At 37.4% G+C, this 18160-nt stretch overlaps 1 protein-coding gene across 4 annotated transcripts in view; it reads right to left on the bottom strand.

Annotated features, from left to right (window-relative positions):
* MELK (maternal embryonic leucine zipper kinase) overlaps positions 1 to 17789 on the bottom strand; it is a 33300-nt gene extending 15511 nt beyond the window's left edge. Inside the window, exons 1-8 of one of the 4 annotated variants that reach the window (XM_087886432.1) lie at positions 17545 to 17632; positions 15143 to 15235; positions 14850 to 14934; positions 10027 to 10112; positions 8499 to 8615; positions 4098 to 4241; positions 3166 to 3234; positions 1901 to 1993 (exon numbers count right to left, since the gene is read on the bottom strand). In XM_087886432.1, the coding sequence (XP_087742558.1) occupies positions 1901 to 1993; positions 3166 to 3234; positions 4098 to 4241; positions 8499 to 8615; positions 10027 to 10112; positions 14850 to 14913 (573 nt within the window). In that variant the 5' untranslated portion in view covers positions 14914 to 14934; positions 15143 to 15235; positions 17545 to 17632. Of the gene's footprint in view, positions 1 to 1900; positions 1994 to 3165; positions 3235 to 4097; positions 4242 to 8498; positions 8616 to 10026; positions 10113 to 14849; positions 14935 to 15130; positions 15236 to 17344 lie in introns of all 4 variants that reach the window. The other 3 variants (XM_034410760.2, XM_087886433.1, XM_034410759.2) reach the window with 3 other exon arrangements.
* Positions 17790 to 18160: the final 371 nt, after the last annotated feature.

The following is an 18160-nucleotide window of genomic DNA, read 5'->3' as shown; positions in this document are numbered from 1 at the left end:
TGTTGTAAGTCGAGGACTAACCTGTAGTGTTGGAGTTGGAGAGAGGTGGGTTATTCTTGCCATTTTTAAAAACGTGTCGTAGAAACTCAGCATTGAAAAGCAGTTTTTTTCTCTCTCTCTGCGGTTCACAATTTATAGTATCAGTATGGAAACAAGGCAAAAAATGAGGGCTCCTGGGTGCTCTCTGAGCTTGCTTGTTTTCTTGCAGACGTTTCATTACCCTAACTAGGTAACATCATCGGTGCTAGTGCTAGACATCAATGCTAGGCTAGCATTGATGATGTTACCTAGTTAGGGTAATGAAATGTCGGCAAGAAAACAAGCAAGCTCAGAGAGCACCAAGGACCCCTCATGTCAATCCTGAGCTACAAATATTCTTCAAGGCTAAAGGTTACCTTGAAGGGAAACAACACATTCTTGGAAGGGAAGCAGCAAACCTCAGCCTTTCTCTATAGTTTCCAAAGTGCTCCAAACTCACAACTGTGGGGCAGGGACATAGGCAAGAGAAGCAGCATCAGAACTATTGCCACCTCTGCCAGTTTCTTTTCTCTCTCTTTAGGAAAAGCTAGAAAAGGGAGACCCTCAGATGGCTCAGGCACATGGCTACTGTAGTATGGGGAAGAAGTGGCCATCCTCACTTGTCAACAACCAGGAGGGTTCCGCATCCATTTAGCACTGGAAGATCTCTTTAGCACTTATGTTCTTAAAAGGGATTTTAATTTCAGGACAAAGTAACGAGAAAGAGGCAAAGATTTCAACTGAATCCAATCCATTTTGGAATCGATTAACGGCAAGGGTCTTCATGGATCAGGAATTCTATCACTACACCTGATTTACATCACCCATACTCTTCTAGTTGTCTACCAAGCCTTTCCAGACCTGATGGATTCTCTGCAGTATTATCAGCCATGCATGCCATCACAGTAGAGATCTAGCATACAGAGAACTAAATAAAACAGCGGTCTGCCATGGTTTTGGAAAGAGACAAACACTTGCATCTTAAAATATAAGTAGCTCCATCCCTAAAATGGAAGCAAATGGAAGCATACAACAATATGCATTTTTTTTAGCAGAAGAAAATTTTTCTTTTTTCCAGTCAATGGAAGAAAACAGCAGCTTTTTAAAAAGTTTTTTATGATGCATTTCAGATATTGATCAATGCAGAGGAAAGAGCATTGGGGCTGGGCAGCTTTCAGGTCTTTAGGGAAGGCACCTGAATCAGACCTTCTCCCCAGTACAGGTAGTCCTCGAATTACAACTATTCATTCAGTGGCCACTTGACCTTACAATGGCACTGAAGAAAGTGACTTACAAGAGATCCTTGCCCTTATGACTGTTGCAGCAACCCCATGGTCGTGTGTTCAAAATTCAGGCACTTGGCAACCGGCATATATTTATGATTTTTGCAACATCCTGGAGTCATGTCATGACCTTCCCAGCCAGCTTCCAACAAGCCAAGTCATTGGGGGAATTTGGATTTGCTAAATGACTGCACGTTTCACATGACTGCGGTAATTCTCTTAACAACCGAGACAAAAAGGGTCATAAAACTGAGCACGACTCATTTAACAACCCCTTTGCTTAGCACTTCTGTTCCCAATTGCGGTCCTAAGTCAAGGACCACCTGTATAGAATCTTTGAAGGAGAGAAGACAGGGAGAAAAGCTGCAGCATACAAAAGGTGACCAGTAACCAAAAAAAAAAAAAAAAATTGGGGGGGGGGGGGGGAACGGGACAAGCACCCTATCTATACATAATTGTGGCTTTCTAAGATTATCCCTTTTTAAAACTTAGATATTGTTAGATTCATGCAGTGGTACATTGGGAGGAAAATCTGAAAGAGTTCAGTTGAGAGGCTGAGTAAAAAAAGAAATTAGAGGCCAAAGCACCTATTACAATACCTCTGAGCCAATATAAGCCTTGCCCTGAATTAACTCTGGCGCTGCATAGGCAGGGCTTCCACAGCATGTGTTCAGCTGGTAATCCAGACCCCCCTACAAAAGGAACAAAAAGAATAAGCGAAGTCTGCAACACAGAACAGGCACTTCACCTCTGTATGAAAACTGAATTGAGTAGATCTTGTCGGCTTGAATACCTGAGCTCCTAAGAGAAAAACAGAGTGGCTTGTCACACTTAAGAGCCGTTGACATCAACACAATTTGTCTTTTGTCTCTTTATTGTCTTTATCTGGCATGCACATGAGCATAGAAGTAGGTTGCCTTTAGTGGGAGTTCAAACAATGGAATTTTTGAATTTAGTGGAAGTTGCAAATTGAGACCGTGTTGTGCTTAAAGCAACCCAAAATTCAGTTAATGAGAGGCTACTGCATGTGCAAGTTGGGGTTTAAGATGCTGCTGCTCTTTGTGCATTCAGAATAGAGAAAAGAAAGATTCCATCACAGGAAAATAGCACAAGTTATTATTATTATTTTTTTAAAAAAGAGGCTTGTTATTATGAGTCTGGCCGACTCAAGGTGTCTCAGTCTTTCATCCTTCCCAGATCAGTAAAATGAGGACCCAGATTGTTGCAGGGAATATGCTGACTCTGTAACCACTTAGAGGGCTGTAAAACACTGTGAAGCGGTATATAAGTGCTATTGCTATATTAAATATGTGATGTAATTAAATGACATGAACATGGTGAGAGCAACGCTAAAATGAGGTGTGGGAATGCCTGAAACTATGGTAGAATTTTGTTTTTATTTTGCTTTCTATAGCTATTTTTAAACCATACATTTAAATTGTAGGGAAAAAAAAGTTTGGAAGATTTGAGATCAAGATCCAGATATTCTAAACCAATATTGGATTTTGCTATTAGGCATTCCCTAATAGCGGGGTTGAGGAAAAGTGACTGGCCCAAGGTCATCCAGCTGGCCTAAACAGGACTAGAACTCACAGTCGCACAGTTTCTATCCTGGTGCCTTAACCATTATGCCAAATTGACTTTCTCTTGAAACTAAGACTCTAAACTTCTGTCACACACATGACTGACTTTCAGTAGGGCACTACTGGGAAAGAAGAATCCAAACAGAATGCATGAGCAAATATAGGTATGATTTGTTTGGAGATGAAACTGCAGACTTCTCTCCTTATTCAAACTGATATTGTCTGATATTTTTTTTTATTTTTTGGCAAAGAAATTCTAGCAAAATTAAGCTTATACTCACCCTTGGTTTTGCACAGAGACCAAAGTCTATCAACTTCAAATTATGCTCAGCATCAATCAACAAGTTTTCCTAAAAGAAGAACAACGACAGGTTAGAACAAGGACAATGAAGCATAAGAGTAACTATGGACAGTAAAGACGGCTCCTTCCAAGGAAGCCTCAAGCTTCAGTTCAATCAAATGCATACCTATACATACAAAACACGAATCGCTGGCTTAGCTGAAATTTGAGATCTTGCAAAAAGAGAATGTAAAGATGTAGGAAGAAGTTTTGGAGGGTCAGAAGTCTAGAAAAGTTGAGTCTTTCTCTAGGGCAGTGATTCTCAACCTTGGCAACTTTAAGATGTGTGACTCCAACTCCCAGAATTGAAATTCTGGGTTTGAAGTCTGCTCACCTTAAAGTTGCTAAGGTTGAAAAACTGCTCTAGGGAGAGACAACAAAGCAGACACTGGACTGGGGGAAACAAAGAAAGAGGAAATTAAATAAAAGTTTGAAGCTAGCAGATAAGACAATGCACCAGGCAAAAAGAGGGCTAGTTAAAAAATGAGAAAAGATTGTAGGCTCTAAGCGAAACTAAAAGAAGTAGAGGAGCAGGAGAAATGGGCAGGGAGAAGTGCAGGCAAAGAGAGGAGCCAAGAAAAAGCTGGAAGTTTAATAAGAAAGACTAGGCAGACAAACTTGGAGGCCCATGGGTGGCAGATCAGAGAGCCTTGAACTCAGAAGGCATTCGTGATTTCCAATGCCAGCCATGGAGCAACAGATGTATTGGCAGTGAGGCTTTTTATAAATTGGCTTGAACCTGTCATGTAGTTCTTTGGCTGCAGGCTTCTAAATAGAAATAAAACCAGCAGCCAGCAGTGAAGACCATCTGGGCGCCAATCTAGATTCGGCTTATTATTCCAGGAACAGTAGGCTACTGCTGTCTACACTTACTGGTTTGAGGTCCCTGTGAGCGAATCCCTGGCTATGTACGTAGGCAATTGCAGCTACAATCTGACGAAAAAAGATGCGGGCTTCATCTTCAGCTAAGCGGTCCTTTGCAATTATGTAATCAAAGAGCTCTCCTCCAGGGCAGTACTGCAGAGGAAGAAAGGAGCAATGATGTTTGGGGAAAAATTGGCTAGTTTGGAATTACAAAAAAAAAAAAAAACCAACCAAAAAAACCACCCAAAAGCAATGTTGCTGGCTCTCCAAAAAACATTGAAGACAGGAAAAACAATCAGCATTTAACAGAACCTCTTTTCCAAGCCCTGGTAGACAGCTGAGAGATGCATACCGCTCATTAATTTTTCAAGGGTTATATTAACAGATTAACAGAGTTGGAAGGGACCTTGTAGGTCTTCTAGTCCAACCCCCCCCCCAACCACACAAGTAGGAGACCCTACACCCTACAACATTTCTGACAAATGGCTGCCCAATCTCTTTTTGAAAGCTTCCAGTGATGAAGCTCTCACAACTTCTGAAGGTAAGCTGTTCCATTGGTTGATTGGTTCCATATGTTTTTGGTGCATGAAGCCGATATGAACGGTGGACATGGCCAGAGCCAAAAGCATATCACTCCTGTTCAAAGAAAGAGACAGAGTAATGCAGGGAACTCCATGGAGGGCAAAGTCAGATAGATTCTTTGCTTTCTTTCTTCATCCACTTATGAACCAGCCTAGAACTGAGGAGAAATTTCCTGACAGTTAGAACAATTAATCAGTGGAACAACTTGCCTCCAGAAGTTGTACTTGCTCCATCACTGGAGGTTTTAAAGAAGAGATTGGACAGCCATTTGTCTGAAATGGTATAGGGTTTCCTGTCTGAGCAGGGAGTTGGACTAAAAGACCTCCAAGGTCCCCTCCAATTCTGTTATGTTGTTTGAGCAGCACAGAATTTAAGCATGAAGACAAACAACCTTCTAAACAATTGGAGATTTTAACACCAAAAGGTAAGTTTCCTGTTCTCTCTTTCCCAGCAACAACAGATGCCTACTGAAAGAAAGATTAGAGTACACCCACCCATAAAGATATAATTGTTAATTCTTCCTTTAAATTAGCAATTGGTTTCCGTAGTAAGGTGATTTATTACAATGGTGAAAGTGTTAGACTGAAGACTGGGATGTCCAAAGTTCAAGTTCCACCTGACCTGGCTCTCAGAGGAAAGACCAGATAATAAATTCAATTTATAATGATATTAATAATTCCTGCTCTCTTATTCATTTTGGTTTTAACTAGCTGGTCTTTGCAAAAAGTGCTGAATAGTTTGGTTAGGAGCAGGGATGGGAAACCACCATGGAATCCAAGAGTTTTAGACTTTCCTGAAAAGAAATAAGTAGAGGACCCCACTCCACTTCTATATTTTGCTAGGGAAACATATATACATTTGTTAAATTCAATCTCTGCAAAATACTGCAGATATTACCTTTGTAAAAATTACTTGAGTAGAATTATTGAAATTTACAATGTTTTTTTATTAAAAAAAATAGGATAATTACCTAATGACAGAGAAAAAAAAATATCCCATCAATTACTGGCATTACCCATATTTTTAATAGCTCCCAGGATCCCTTTCAACTATGCTGCTGATTTCTAGAGGCAGAATATCTTTAAAACACTGTAGAGAGAATCCCACAATTGGCTTGAAACAAATATAAATACCAAAAAAAGCCAAGAAGAAAACATTAGTGGTTTGTTAATTATTTCGTTTTTTAAAAAATAATTTTGATTACAAGACTTTATATATATAATAGGAAATTAATTCAAAGAAAAAATATAGATGTGAAAAAAAAAATAAAGAAAAAAACTCCAATAAAATAAGAAAAAACATGGGAAAATGTATTAAATGGATTCCGATCTTTCTCTTGGCTGCTATACCAGTGGTGGGTTGCCCCTGGTTCGGACCGGTTTGCAAGAACTGGTAGTAAAACCGGAGGGAGGCTCCGCCCACTGACCTGGACATCATCATAGAAGATCTGCGTGGGCGCGATGCAAACCAGTAGTAAAGGTAAGTAGAACCCACCCCTGTGCTACACATATAATTTTATACAAATAATTTTAACCAAATCCCTCAAAGATTGAATTAATCCATGTTTGTGCTTATCACACTGCAGTAATCATGTAATGAAATAATTTTCCATGATTCTTCTCAAACTATGTATCATTCATCAGTCCTAAAAGGAAAAAGTTCTGGCTACAGTTGAATATTAATTTTTAAAATCCTCTATATCAATGTATATATTTGAATTCAAATTTTTTTAGTTTTACATGTCCATCAAGCATGACAAAATGCTTCTTCATGTTTTTCACATTTCTAACATACAGTACATTTGGAATGTCTTTATGCATTCTACGGTAGATAAATTTTCTGGCATCATGTACCAACAATACATCATTTTATAAAATTTCTCTTTAATATCATAAAGAAATGCTCAGCCAGGCAAAGAGGAGGAATCAAGTGGGGAGTTAGCCTTAAATCATTGCATAGCTGCAAAAGATCCAGGACTGACCTCCCCTTACCCCCACCCCCACCCCAAGCTCCATAGAATCTTATCTATCTGTTCCCAGAGAAAGCAAGCAGGGTAGGGAGATTCCTGCATTATAGATAGAATTGCAATAAGTAGTCAACTTGAACTCTTCACATGTTTATCTATTGCTTGGGCCTGGCAATAATATAATGTAAAATTTAACTCTTTTGACCACATACGGTATTCCCCCTTTGATCCATTTGTATATTATAACCAAATACTTAAGTCTACTATCATACATTGTATGATACGTTTATCATACAATGTATCATACATTGTCCTGCTCTTCCATTTCAAACTTCAACATAAGTTTATACATGTTAGCAATTACACGTTCATCATCAGTACACAATTACATTTCAAATTCTTATTTTGTTCCACATTGTAAATCTTTTTATCCATTTTAAATCTTTCTGATAACTGTAAATGGGAAAACCATTCACAACTATATCTGTATACCTTTAGTTGCAATTTAATTTTATATTTTCCTTGATGATTCTTCAAGAATTCCGGGTACATTTATCATGTCACTTCATCTGTTTTTTTCTCTTCTGTAAAATACCCCTTATGCTGAGATCCAAGTAGATATTTTGGGGGGTTATATCTATTCCCTATTCACAATATGGAATATCTAATAACTATCTCCAAAATACATATCTTCCAAAACTCTAAACAAGAAAATCAAATTATCAATTGCTTTCTCTGCATTTATTTTTGTTTTGGAAAAAGATCTCTTCTTTTGTTATTCTATTCTATTCACACTTATCATCCTTCCATTTGCATTTCTTTCAATTCTTCTTTTGTGGAAATTTTTTTCCACAAAATCTCTTGCTTTCTACATATAGCTCAGTCTGAATCTCTGTTGTTTAAAAATGAGCCCTTCCAACTTATCTCAGCTAAATGTGATCTTTTTCTGTTTGAATGTCTGTCAGAAAAATATACTTTTTCCTCTTATGCAATATTTAAGTTGAAATTTCCTTAAGTAAACTTACATCTCTCTCATCACCTCTGGAACGAGCTCCCCCCGGAGATACAGACGATTCTGGATTTATGTACTTTCCGCCGGGCCCTCAAAACTTTTCTATTTCAACAAGCCGGGCTGGCCTAACTCTCCAATTGTTTAATTTTAGTTGAATTTTAAATGGGGTATTTTAATTGTTGGGCCAAATTGTTTAATATATTTTTAAATTGTTTTTAAACTTTGTATTCTATGTTTTTTACTTTTGGCTGTTCACCGCCCTGAGTCCTTCAGGAGAAGGGCGGTATATAAATTTAAATATAAATAAATAAAATAAATAATCAATCCTCAATCTAAGACAAATATTAAAAAAAGAAAGTAAATGAAAAGTTTAAAAAGAAAAAGGAAGGGGGTGGAGAAAAGGAATATATTTATAAAAAAGAAAAAAACCAAAAGGAAAGTATAGAAATAAATGATTTCCCATTCATCAAAACAAGTACAAACATTTTCAATAACTCAATGCTAATATTTCAACCAAAATCTCTTCATTCCATATCTCATCTTTTATTTATTGACAAATAATAAAATCTCATTTTTCAATCTTCATCAGTAAAAGAACTAAATCAATTTCATTTTTTTCCTTTTATATTGCACAATATCTTGTCATTTTCTATTTAAAAAAAAGTTTGCAGGGATATCTAATCCTCACCTGGAAGCCGAACAACCTCCTATTTGGTATGAATGTATAAATCCAGTGTTTGCTAAAGAAACTTATAAATATACCAGACAGTTACAAGAATCCATAGCAATTCCTCTAGTATAACAGAATTGAGATGTAAATTGTAAAAATGTATGAGGTTTTAAATCTTACCTCTAAAACCATAAAGATCTTCTTTGGTGTCTCAATTACATGGTACAGACGGCAGATATTCTGGTGGCTTAAGCTCTTCATTGCTTCAATTTCAGTTTTTATACGAGGTAAGTCATCCTAAAAAATGGAAGATTCATGACATCTCCAGGTCATTTTATGTCAAAATAAATAAGATGAAAGCATTTGTTTGCTTACTTCTTTCCCTATTTTGTTTTTGGACTTTTGTGTCCCAATATTTCTGTGTGCACAAGAACTATTTTGCTCTTTAATCTCTGCCCATCTTTAAGTCTGTTTTAACTACTTTCTTTTTGTTCTACAGTAGTAAAAATTTCTCTGCAGAAAAACACTTGGTGATAATTGTCTCATCTAGTTCTTGTCTGTCTAACTGAGCATTTTTCAAATTTGACAACTTTAAAATGTGTGAACTTCAATTCCCAGAATTCCCCAAGCAGAAGCCCACACATCTTAAAATTGTCAGGTTTGAAAAACACTTGTCTAATCCAACACAAAGGTAAAAGTCAAGACAAGGAGAAAGGAGCTTTTCTGAGCAACTTGTGTACCATTCTTCAGGTGCCACATGAAGAAAACAATTATTTTCTCAGGGTTTCAGGGAAAAATACATGTCATTAAAAACATTGTCCGTGTTTCATTTGATCTATCCTCATTCCCCAATTCAGAATTAATGTATGCTGGCCTGAGGGACAAAAAGATCTTAATCAAGAATGAGGTTTGGCTGTCAAAATACGCAAACCTTGTTTCTTACAATTACTTTCAAGAGCACCTTATCAAGACCACCATGTATTGGACCACAGCTAAATTTTTTTTTAAAAGGAGAACAATAAATAGGAAGAATCTGAAATAAAGGCAATCTAGCCTAATGAAAGCAGCTGAGCAGAATCAGATGCAATACGTATGGCTGGGATCACAACTCTCCAGCCCATGGGCCTAATTTAGCTTGCTGGGCCAGCTCATCTTTCTCAAATATCATGACCTTCAATATTCTACATCCTGCTGGGACCAGCTGTGTTTCCAAAAGGAGCTAAATATTCTGAAATACTTAGTTTGGTGACACTAAAAGAGAAAATAATTTCTGGACAGAACTTCATTTTGGAAAAGACTGGGGGCACCACTTCAGTTTCCAATAGAATAAAAGTACGTATCCTGGCCTATTTCATCTTTCAGAGAAAGAATTCCTTGGTTTGAAACTCATTATGATGTCTGGTCTATCAAATCTTTAGAGGTGGACAATTTGACCTTTGGATTACAGTAGTTTGCCTTTTGTATCCAACATAAAATTCTACCATTAAGGAGGCATCCAACTAGCATTATTGTCTAAATATCATTAACGGAATGCCAAATGTTTGGTCTCAGTTAATGCAAAATGTGGCCCAAGAGATTTTAGCATATTCCAAATTCCCTAAGGTTCCAAATCATTTAGGGCAAAAACCACCTTAACAATTAATGAGCTGTATGATTAGAAACAGTATTTGTACATATAAAACTAATATTCCCTTTCTTAGAAACTCACCCCCAGAGTCAGCTTGTCCATTATTTTTATTGCAACCTGTTCACCAGTAAGTAAGTGACGAGCCAATTTAACTTTTGCAAAGCCACCTACAGTAAGGAAAAGAAAAGCCCACCATGATTCATAATTAGCATTTATATTCAATTCTGCCTTGATTACAGTGATTATTAGCTAGAATTATTGGTTAGGTCAAAACACCTCTTTTCCAAGGACAGCTTGTGACTATTTAACAAAGGAGCCCTTACTTAGAGCACCTGTTCAGCTATATGTCTAGCATACCCTCTATTTCATAATAATGTCTTACCTTTAAATCTGCAGATTACTCCTGTAGCAAAGCAGATCTTCCTCTAATATGCTTAGGATTCTATTCCTGTAACCGCTATTGCTACCCCTAGAATGCCCTCACAAAATCCAACTCTTTGAGAAAGGCCCAGGCATCTTAGAATTTGGAATGCAAGAGTAAATGGTCAACAGAAACATTCACAGTATCTGTGAAACTAAGAAAAAAGGAGAGGATATTACCTAGTTTGGGTAATGAAATGTCTGCAAGAAAACAACCAAGCTTAGAGAGCATCAAGAACCCCTCAGGAGAGGATGTAACAGATCTGAAGAAAGACAGCCTGATCATGTAAGATGGAGTTGTGAATGCAGGAAAATGAAGGTGAAGTTTCATTCATGAATCAAAGGACTGAACTGTTTTATCAATAAAGTATGAATTGAGATTATGTAGGTGTTGTGGGTGCACATGAAAGTAGAAATCTATAGTTGGGCGATAGTTGCACATTATGTTCTAGTGAACAGTGATAATGAAAGCACCAGAGATGTGCTTTGAGAAAATTATGCAACATTCTGACTGAATGCCACACAGGAGAAAAAAAAAGTATCCCGATCAGAGATAGGAATAGATAAAGTCACTCAGAAGTGTTTCCTTAGGAAAAGATCTGTTTTAAAATCATGATTTAATCATAAATCTATTCATACAGACAGAGCAATGGAAGGAATATAAACCCAAAAGCAAGATTGTTGTTGATGAAAGAGAATTACTGAAGATGATAAGGGCTATGAGAGGCTTCAGATATGGGAAAGTCCACTTTTGGTGGTGTCAAGTGCATTTTCAGAAAAAAAGAGGCATGAAAAACTAAGATTTGAAAAAAAATGGGTGTGAAAGCAAAGTGATTGCAGTAAGAAAAAAGTACAAATCATGTAGGAAATCATATTAGAAGATAGGTTTTCCAAAATCATGAATGGAACCAGTGGTGGGTTTCAAAACTTTTTACTACTGGTTCTGTGGGTGTGGCTTGGTGGGGCGTGGCTTGGTGGGTGTGGCAGGGGAAGGATACTGTAAAATCTCCATTCCCTCCCCACTCCATGGGAAAGATACTGTAAAATCTCCATTCCCTCCCCACTCCAGGGGAAGGTTACTGCAAAATCCCCATTTCCTCCTGATCAGCTGGGACTCGGGAGGCAGAGAACAGATGGGGGCGGGGCCAGTCAGATTTTTTACTACCGGTTCTCCGAACTACTCAAAATTTCCGCTACTGGTTTTCCAGAACTGGTCAGAACCTGCTGAAACCCACCTCTGAATGGAATGTAGAAAACAAAGGAGAATGCAGAAACTGGTTGGAAAAAATTAAAAAGAATTATGCTATGGAATGACATTAAAGACTGTGATGTTATATTAATGCAAAATCTAGAAAAATGCATTTGAGGGAATGAAATAAGCTATGGAAAATTGAGGGAATTTTTGCTTCAGAAAATGGAAGAAATATACTGTACAACATAGCAAAAGAGTTGAATCTGAAGGGTAGAGGGCTAGAAGTCTCAAACCACCTCTTCCGGAGGCTGTTTGGGTCTTTACTGATAGTTTTTGATCACCAACCATTCCTTCAGTGACTGGCAGAACTTACAATGTTGCTGAAAAAATTACTGCCAATTTGTGACTGACCTTTGCAGCCCTCTCAGACATATGATTTTTATTACAGTCAGTGTGCAGTGTCCTTTACCTCACTAGTGGTTTTTTTTCTCCTTTTTCTCCATCCTTTGCAGAACACACACATTGGAGAAGGGATTTCAGTGGTCTAAGATGTTTGCTCTTCTACACACTGAAAGCAATGTGATCACGCCAGCAACAGGAAAAGGTCGGGCAAAGGGGCAACTGCCTCAGAAATTACTTGTTCTCCTCTCCTGCAGTGCAGAGAGATTAGAGAAAGGCTTTCAAGATAGTACTGTAAGCTGTTTGTATAGCACGCCCGTGGCTCCAAGCCCTAAACTGTCAGTGCAATCATGTTGCTTTCTATGTGTAGATGAGCAAATATTCTTACTCTCTTGAGAGCTCTTTCTCTCCAATGTGTCTGCTCTATGATGGGGGATAAGAAGAGAAAAAGCAATCAATTTTTGCCGGCACTCTCTCCTTTGCCTGACACTCCATACTTTTCAAGAAAATAAGCTGCTTGTTCTTCAACACATCACAAGCAATGCTATTGCACCAACAGCGGGAAAGGGTCAGGCAAAGGAGGGATTGCCTACAGAAATCACTTACTTGTTTTCTCACCCCCACCCCAGAGTGGAGAGATTGGAGAAACGATTTCAAGAGAGTACTGTTGCATAATGGAGTCTGTTTACTGTGTAACTGTGGCTCCCAGCCACAGGCTGCTGGTGCAATCACATTGTTTTCACTGTGTACAAGAGAGTAAGCAGGCACTGGAGCATTCCAAAATGCAGGGGAGAGATTAGGAGGGAAACAAAGGCTACAGGTGTGAAACTGAGTAGCTAAAAGGCACAGTTGCGGCCAAGTGATTTCCCACTTAGCAACTATTTTGCTTAGTGGTGAAATTGCCAATCCCAATTAAGTTTGTTAAATGAGCTCTATCTGCCTACTGTTTTAGATTGGTGATGTGGTAATTTCCACTGCCATAAGCCATCCTCCAGAAGAACCTCATCTGATGTCCTCTCTCAAACACTGGTGTGAAAAGGGAAAATAAAGTTTGTAGTATTTGTGCATTCTTTCCGACAATAAAGATAAAAACAAAACATGATACAATTTTGATATTGCCAGCTCCTGACCACATAGGACTGATGCACTTGACTAATCAGCTCTTGTTCCCCTCTTCTCCAATTACACAAAAATAAATAAAACTTTATTTTTTAAAAAAGGAGAAATATTAACTAAAATATTCAATATTGAAGTATAGATCTGTCCAGGTTATCGGAGAATTAACTAATCTTTAATTAAGAAAGAAAATGCAATAGACAATACTCTGACCAGACCTTAAGATCTACTGTATTGTAATACCCAGAATATATGTTAAGTAATACTAAGCTACTACAAATAATATTTCCCCATCCCAAAATCCCAGTTAAAAAGACAACAGGTTCTTTATTATTATAATTACAGCAAACTGATGTTAAAGAGAAAACAAAGATTAAATAGTGGGCCACATATATGAAGTATGAGTCAAAGCTGACATTAAAACCCAGTTTCCTAATTTATGTAGTGAATTAAAGAATCTTAGTCTTAGCACAATGCCAAAAAAAAAAAAGAAAGAAAAGAATCTAAACCCCAAATATAAAGTCCTCATAAGGCTTATAACCAATTTCTGTAGAAATCATAGACTCTTCAAATAGATGTTCCCTTTGCTGAATTAGGAAGATTATTCCTAATCTTCCCAAAACTCTTCTTGAGATTCCTGCTTTGTGTTCTAGGACGTTTGGGAAGTTCTTGCGCTCCACTTGTTTCCAGCCTCTATCCAGTAATTTCTGCCTTGTTTTAAAGGAAATAAAACTTTTTTTTTCAATCTTCATGAAAGGAGAGCTGGGGGAATCTCTCTCTGTACCTAGATGACAAATACCCCCTTCTCTTGTAAAGATGTTGAGCCTAAGTGTATAATCTCGTTGAGAAGGTATGTATTTGAAATGTATAAGTTCTGACAGCTGGCAGGCAAACTACATATGTAACAAATCAGTACACATATAATGCAAGGAGTAGTGAAGGAGAGCAAGGAATGGTTAATCTTTTTAAAAGGCAGAGAAAATGTAGGAACATTTTAATAGATATGTTTAGGGATGAACAGAGCTAAAGAAGGTGTTTCCGGCATACTGAATAGAATTAAAATAGAAGTGATGATTTGGGATGAAATGGAAATGAGGGACTCAAGGGTTGGCTATGGATTTTAAATTGAAATGTTATAAATGTCAGTGTTCATAAAGAAATCAATGTATAAAAATGTTGAAAAATGGTAAGACTACAGATCTAGGAAGTATTACTAGAGAAATATTAAAATGTGGATGTTTTTCTTAGGAATAATCACCAGGTTGCTTTTTTTAATTGAACAATGTAGGGCCAGTTTATAATATATCAGAATCTGCAATAAATCTGAAAATAAAGCTAAAACATTACAACAATCACCTACAGTGTTTTTAATGTATGTGTATTGGGGATATACTCTTCATTGGAAAACTCAGACCAAAAAATAGAATATAAAGTAGCAAAGTTTAAATGGTTCTGCTTTGAAATTCATACATGGGTCTGAAAATGTAAATTTGTAGTGAAAAGTTATAACATTGGAATTAGACATTTAATAATTACTCTTTATTAAACTATATAAGCTCAATAACATATATTCTGTTGATGACAAAAGCGTAAATGTAAAATGTTAGGTGGGTTTGTAGGTGGTGGGTTTTTTGTTTGTCCTTGTATTGTATTGTATTGTATTGTCTTTATATCTGTGTTTATATTTAATAATAATAATAATAATAAAAAAGAAATTCATACATGGGTCTGAGATCCGTATATTTTGTACATCTATCTGAAATATTGTGGAAGATACCTGTTCCAATAGTTTCATGAATTTCATAATATTTGAGAAGTTCCTCATAGTCATCTACAGCCATATTGAAATGGAAAAGTGTCTTCTGGAACGACACAACAAAACACAAAATGAGCTGAATTAACAAAAAACAAAAATAATCACCAGGCAACTAACAAATACTTCAAAATGTTTAAATCTGTGTTCATAAACCGCCTCGGAGTATCATAATTCAAAGAATAAAGCAGTTTTCTGTAATGTTAGAGAGAACAGATAATCAAGGCTCCTTTTGGGTCATATACCATTTATCTTACTTGATTTAATTCAGGGAGTCTAGTTTAGCACTTCATCTGAGGCTCCAGTTTTGTCTGGTAAAGATCTATCTGGGCAAGAGCTGGAAAATATGCCTGGAACAAAGGGATTTTTGATTGTATTGATTAGAAAGAAATGAAGAAATGTTATATTCATACAACCACTTATTAGATGGCAACATGAGAATGAAGTAATTGGGAACTATTATTTTGCCAGAAAATCCATATTCAGAATCCTTAGCATGATTTACACTTAGGGAATAGACAGTAGCAATTTACTCAGGAGACCTTTCTACCTTTTATCCAGTTCACCAACAAGCCATATTTCAGGAAAGTTGTCAATATTATGTGCTTTTCCTCATATAAATTCTTCACGGAAAATTTGCATGATTATGTACGTTTTGAAACATTTAAGATACAATAAGCTGCAGCCCAGTTCACCCAGGTAAATGGAATTTTAGTGGTCTTCACATGTATATAAAGCTAACCAATGAAAATGGATGAAGTCACATCTAGTCATGTTAATGTGGTAAACTACTATAGTTTGCTGACATTGAGTGGTTATCTAGAGTTTTACAGTGTATATCTAGTAGCCCTTGGCTTTAACTTAATATCTTATGTGAATTCAGCATGTTTGCAGTATATCACAGTTTGGTGTAAATGTGGAACCATTCTCATTTTGCAACACAGAGCTCTTGCTCGGTCTTATTCAGGAAACTCCATAGAAAAGTATGAATTTGTAACCACACAAATTAATTGTTGACACCTTATAAAACTAGAGCAAAAGCTATGATCAACAAGGCCAAAATCACATTAGATGATTCTACTGCAGTCCAGCAGTTACTATAAATATGAATTTAAGATAGCTGGCTTACTCTCTATGGATACTTTTAAAGAGGCTTTAAAACCAAGCCATACTTGATTGCGAAAGGTGTATGGCATTTACTATACTTAGGTAAGTAAAACTGTATTGTATTTTTAATTTGTTTATATTTGCAGCACTTATAATGATCTACTTATGGCCTGTTTTGGGAAGGTTGGGGGTTTAAAAGGCAGCAAAGTACATTGAACAAAAACAATTCTTTTCTGTAATTCTTATCCCATGCAATACGTTTGTGAGAGGAAGTATGAAATAATCCCCTCTTTTGGCCCCCCTATATGATATACCCATATACCCCCCCCTCTCTCAGTCTCTCTTTCAGTCTCTCTCTGATAGATTATATAAGGTGCTTGTTACCATCCTTAAAGCGCTCCATGGCTTAGGACCTGGGTACTTACGGGATCGCCTTCTGCCACCGACGGCCTCCCACCGGCCAATACGCTCTCATAGAGAGGGACTCCTCAGGGTGCTGTCGGTCAACAACAGACTGGCGACACTGGCGACCCCCAGGGGGAGAACCTTCTCTGTGGAGGCACCTGCCCTCTGGAATGAACTGCCCCCTGAGATTCGTATGATCCCTGACCTACGTACCTTTCGCCGTGCCCTTAAGACTCTACTGTTTCAACAGGCTGGGCTGGCTTAAGCACAGATTTTAATGGGTGTTTTAGTTTTTAATATAGGGCCAATTCATTTAATTTGTTTTAAACTATTTTTTAAATTTTTATAGATATATATGTTTTTAGTATGGCTGTACACCGCCCTGAATCCCTCGGGAGAAGGACGGTATAAAAATGTAAGTAAGTGAGTGAGTGAGTGAGTGAGTGAGTGAGTGAGTAAGTAAGTAAGTAAAGTATGTATGTATGTATATAATATATACACACACATATGTATGTATCAAGCTGACATATATAAGAATAAAAGCTATTTATTTAACCTAGTTAAAGGGTTAGAGAGCAGAGGGAGCAATAAAAGATGGAATCCCATTAGCTTTTACCCATACAACAGCTGTTTAACTCAACCTCTTATTTTAGATAACAAATGACTTTGAAAGAGGGAAATAAAGATTCATGTTGTTAGATTCAATCATTTTGGCATATATTACATGCCAAGAAAAAAAAAACCCACAGTTGGCATGATGAATGTCATGAATATCAAAACCCAACATGCTGGAAGTGCCATAACAATACAGACAAATACAAGAAAGAGATGCAGACAACTTTAAATCTTTGCTGTAACCTAGCAGCGAGCCAGATTTTGTAGCCTTCGTTTTACAAACCAATACCTTATTTTAAACAGCAGAAAAGGAGCTCTTCTCTCTAACTCACCTTTGAATCCTCAGTACAGCTGCAAAAAAACAAATTTATCAAAAGACAAACTCGAAGCAGCAAAAAGAGTAGAAAAGACATAAAGAGTAGAAAAGACATAAAGAGTAGAAAAGACATAAAGAGTAGAAAAGACTCCTCACCCAGCGATAAATATTGCAAAAGGAGGCGGATACTATTATTAAGGGAAAACACACACATACCGTTGTCCAGATATCACCCACTATATCCAACTCAACGCTCCCGAAGTTTAAAATTCCCGGAAAACCAAACCGTTTCCGGCTTCCAGCCAAACGAAGGGCCGTATCCTCGGCGGAAAGGGCGGGATTAGCGAAGAAGGGGTGCATGGGAGGAAGGTCAAAAAAAAAAACACCAAACAAACCACCAAGCCGAAGTAGGAAGAGTGGCGGTTGGTTTGTAGCGTCGGACTTCTTGGGAGGCGTGGCTTCGTTTCTTCAAATAGCCAATGGGAGGAGCTGGCCGTTGGTCCAGTTCTCTTTCTGCTGAGCTTCAGAAGCGCAGGAATTCTTCATGTCCATTTCACGTGGGAGACGATCGGGGAAGGTTTCTTAGACCAGAGGTCTCCAACCTTGGGCACTTTAAGCCTGGAGGACTTCAACTCCCAGAATTCCCCAGCCAGCTTTGCTGGCTGGGGAATTCTGGGTGTTGAAGTCCTCCAGGCTTATTTATTTATTTATTTATTTATTTATTTATTTATTTATTTATTTATTTATTTATTTATTTATTTATTTATTTATTTATTTAATTTGTATACCGCCCTACTCCCGAAGGACTCAGGGCGGTGAACAGCCATAAAAA

This window comes from Pantherophis guttatus, chromosome 2 (genome assembly GCF_059756535.1).
Source record: "Pantherophis guttatus breed Tessera chromosome 2, ASM5975653v1, whole genome shotgun sequence".
Classification (NCBI taxonomy): Eukaryota; Metazoa; Chordata; class Lepidosauria; order Squamata; family Colubridae; genus Pantherophis; species Pantherophis guttatus.
The sequence above is the reverse complement of the archived record's forward strand: the minus strand, read 5'-3'. Positions and strand labels throughout refer to the sequence as shown.